Below are 4,278 nucleotides of genomic sequence, written 5' to 3'. Positions count from 1 at the left end.
ATTTCTCCTACCCCTCTTTCGGTTGGAAACTTGAGTTTAAGATGGGTTATAGACTCCACCGCTTCGAAGGTTGACAGGAAATGTCTTTCGAATATGGCATTATACGGGCTCTCAATCCGAACCACACAGAACTTCACTGGTTTCTCAACAGTATATGGCAATTTTCCCAGGAGGACAGGGAGCGTTATTGTTCCTTCAAACTGAATGGGATGTCCTCCAATGGCGTAAAGGGGAGCCTCATTGCAGGGCTCTAACTGCTCTCCGGCCAAGTTCATCTTGCAGTAGGTTTTGTGGAACAGTATATTGGCCGAACTTCCAGTATCTACCATCACCTTCCATATTTTATTATGCCCGATGATACGATTTATAATAAGAGGGTCCTCGTGCGGGCGAATGACATCCTCATAGTCTTCAGTACTGAAGGCCATAGGCGTTGGGGCTTCACCTGACCGAACTGATATAGATTGTACATTTATCGGGCATATTTTTCCATGGCGGTCTTACTATCCTTATCCAGGATGCTGCCCCCAGATATAATTTTTACTTCGCCCCTTATCCTATCACTTCGCTCTGGCTCCTCGGCCTCTGCCTCCTCCTCTTGATTCCCCCTTCGGCCTAATCCTGTCTCTCAAATCTCGGACGAACTGATTAAGTTCGCCGTCTTTGATCATACGCTCAATGAGCTTTTTGAGGTGATAGCACTCATCGATGTTATGCCCCTTGTCGCTGTGATAGTCGTAGTATTTATCAGGGTTCTTCTTGTGATTCGGGACCTTCATTTTAGCCAGACGGACGAATCCGGGCTTGCCCTTGATCTCATGGAGAATCTTGGTGATCGGCGCATTCAAAGGGGTGAACACGGATGAATCTCTATCTCGTCTCCGTTCGGCCCCCCGATCCGTTTCTTTTCTTCCTTCTTTCCTACCATCCTTTCGGTCGGTACCTGATCTTGAGCCTTCGTGCTTGTCAGCTCGCTTTGATCGGTCATCCCTTCGGGAATCCATATACCCCCCAATACTCTCCATTTTTTGGCGAATGTTCTCGCCCCTCATATATATATCATTCAGGGATCTAGGGCGAAAATCGTAAAGAAATGAATGAAGCTTTTTACCTTTATAGGGGTCCAGCCCCGGTGTCAAGAATCCCATTGCTTTGACCTTGTCCAGATTAGTAACCATCCCAGCTTCCTCCTTAAACCGAGCGAGATAATCCCACAACTCCTCGTTCGCCCTCTGTATGTAGTGAACCAGGGCTTTAGTGTCCTTTGCCTTTCGGCACAGGTGAGAGTAGTATTTCAGAAACTTCCTCTTCAGTTGCTCGTAGGATCCAATGGCCCTAGGCTTAAGGGATTTATACCACATCGAAGCTGACCCCTTCATATAGGTCTTGAACATTCTGCACAATATAATATCATTGTGACCCATCCCGATCATTAGCAACTCATACTTTTCGCAGTGGTCTTCAGGGTCTCCCTTCCCGCTAAACTCACGCATCTTAGGGAATTGCCTTTCTTCGCCCGGGGGGTCGATACTGCTCAATTTCTTGGGTCACGACCGGTTCTCTATCGGCCCTCCTATCGCCGAACAGGGCTTTCTCTAGACGAGTGAGTCTGAGGCCGGATCCGTCGGGCTCCTCATCTGAGTCAGACAAGAAGGGTTGCTTTGTTCTCTTCCTTCGGGGATGCGAATTACAGTCAGACTCATCTTCTTCGCCATTCACCCTTCGGTCTCTCCTATCCTTATTTGTTCTTCCCTGCACATCGGCTTGCATTGCTTCAAGTAGGGTCTTTTCCTGAAGCTCGATTTCTTCCCTTTGAAGTTGTAGGGCCTTCATTCATAGCGCATCAGCCTCTCTTTGCTTCGCGCGGGCTTCTGCTTCTTTTTCTTCTTGATCAGTTTTGCCCTTGCCCTTCTCCGTGGCCTTTTCTGCCCGGATCTTTAGGAGTAAGGCCTCTTCCTCTGGGGTTAATGTGATGACCCCATCTTCGTCCACTAGGGTGGATGGTTGTCCCTTGTCGGAAAAACCAGGTGGCGGTGAATGCTCATGAATTATTTATGTCATGTTCTCGTTATCTCGTCTTGTAACTCTCGTATTTCCCACAGACGGCGCCAAATGTTACGCCCAGATTCCTTCGGGTGTTTGAACAGATTTTGGCTTCCTTGAAGGTGGCTTCAGCTAGTACCTGAAAGTGAAGAGAATGCGAGGGTTTGTACCCCCGATTCACCTCCGGTGTGAGAATAAGAATCTGGTTGTAGAGGTGGGTAAAGAATACAAGAAAAGCAGGGTGTTTGAGAGAATCTGTGTGTGTGTTGTCTTACTTCTCAAGGGGTTTTATACCCAATTCTTCCATGATTGCTCGTCCGTTACTTACCATTAAGGCGGGAGTGAAAAGGGGGCGTTTTATACCCAATTCTTCCATGATTGCTCATCTGTTACTTACCATTAAGGCGGGAGTGAAAAGGGGGCATTATGTCCCTTCTGTATTCCAACGTTCAGGGAGAAGATGGGCCTCGGCCTGAGTCCCTCCGTGGGCCTTCGACTTATGGGTCTGGTGGACCTTCGGCCCAATGGCTGGATCGTCAGATGGGCCTTCACTCAGTGGGTCTTATTGGGCCCATAGTCAACACTTTGTATTGTTCTACTATACATTAAAGATGTTACCATGACCTATATATTTTTTTCATACCCTTACGGTAGGTTTGATTGCAATATCTATTTCGGTCTTTCTAATGTGTGCCCTTGCTAACTCCAATAAAAATGAGCTTTTTTTATTGGTGGAATTGATGTGAATGCAGGGGGCCATTAACATTTATTATTCAACCAACAATAAGAAGATCCCATTTATATGGGAGTTAGTGACTATTGTGTGCACTTGGGCACACCATAGAAAATACATATTTATAATAACTATAAATAAGGTCTCCTTAAAGGTGTTGCCAATTGTCATGCACTAAAATGTTCTTCTCTCATGGAGAACATGAATGCTTCTTTTCGAAACATTAATAGATCACCCTGCCTCGTCTTCCGGATGAACAGAAAAAGAGATTGGTTGAAACTGTAGGAAGTAGAATAAAATTTTGTTTGATTTTTTAACCACTAGTACGTCAAAATTGTTCGATGATGATTGATGAGTGACTAAACCAAGTGGTAAAACATAGTCTAAGTTTGGAGATGCCAAAAGCATTTGTAGGCTTTGCAAATGCATTTCGGAATGGTACACTAAATTTAACAACCCAACTAATTAAGGTTTCTCAAGATAATACTTATTTAAATCCAAACTCCATTAAAATCCGATAAAACTTTACAACTTCTCAAAAATACAATAAACTTACAATTCTTGAATTAAAATACAACTAAATTACAACCACGACAACAGACTCTAATAAAAATCTAAAAATAAAATCAAACTCCTCAAAGTCTTGGAACTCGCACTCTTCCCCTTAAACAACCCACCTAAAAGAGAGAATACCTGCCGGAGGAAAACAAGAAAAACAAAGGACTGGCAGTGAGCGAAGGGCTCATATACGGATATAAAATAACGCAATACTGAACAAAGACTAAAAATGATGGGGATAAAAGCACAACTGGATATCCGAATGAAGATCAAAAGAAATAATGAATGAGGCAATTAGAGAAAATGGATACTCAACTCACAAAACAAAACTAAATGCTTACCACCCAAAACTTATCATACTCTTACACATATCCTTATCAATTATACATAATAATCACAAATAATATAATCGAAAGAATAATGATAAAATGAAATCATACCCTTACACATACTCTTACACATATTCTCACACTTACAAAATAATACATAAAATAGCTTACATACGAACATGGAAGATAATCTTACACTTACAGGATGTCCTACATTTTCGGTAATCCAGAAATATGTAGTCATCAAAACTTACAGGGGCTTGAATAGCACAAAGCAAATGCTACCCAATATCTTACAGGGGCTTGCACGACAATAAGCACGTGCTACCCAAAAGGCCAAATCATACACATACTAGCCATGGCTATACGTGTCCCACAACTTTAGCGACACGCCCATACAATTTAAGTACACCGCATAAGAGGTGCCAAGCACGAGATTATCCACTCGCGACGGATGTCTTACAAACTCCCAAGTCATACAAATAACATAAATAACTCAAAATAAATACTCAAAGATCACACACACAAATATCTTACATCTCCAAAATCATATATAAATTTATCAAATAACCTCAAAAAAACTATAACCCAACATCACGAAACAAAATAACATAA

General features: G+C 42.6%; 1 protein-coding gene across 1 annotated transcript; it reads right to left on the bottom strand.

Annotated features, from left to right (window-relative positions):
• Positions 1-560: 560 nt before the first annotated feature.
• Positions 561-1,493, bottom strand: LOC141674410 (uncharacterized). Its single transcript, XM_074481118.1, has one exon. The coding sequence runs from the start codon at positions 1,491-1,493 to the stop codon at positions 561-563; it is 933 nt and encodes a 310-aa protein (XP_074337219.1).
• Between the last annotated feature and the right edge of the window lie 2,785 nt (positions 1,494-4,278).

The sequence above is a fragment of the Apium graveolens genome, chromosome 7, assembly GCF_009905375.1.
Source record: "Apium graveolens cultivar Ventura chromosome 7, ASM990537v1, whole genome shotgun sequence".
Taxonomy (NCBI): Eukaryota; Viridiplantae; Streptophyta; class Magnoliopsida; order Apiales; family Apiaceae; genus Apium; species Apium graveolens.
Note: the sequence above shows the minus strand (reverse complement) of the source record. Positions and strands in the feature narration are given on the sequence as shown.

Excerpts from the sequence above, each read along its gene's own strand:
- LOC141674410 (XM_074481118.1), bottom strand. The coding sequence starts at position 1,493 with ATGCGTGAGTTTAGCGGGAAGGGAGACCCTGAAGACCACTGCGAAAAG.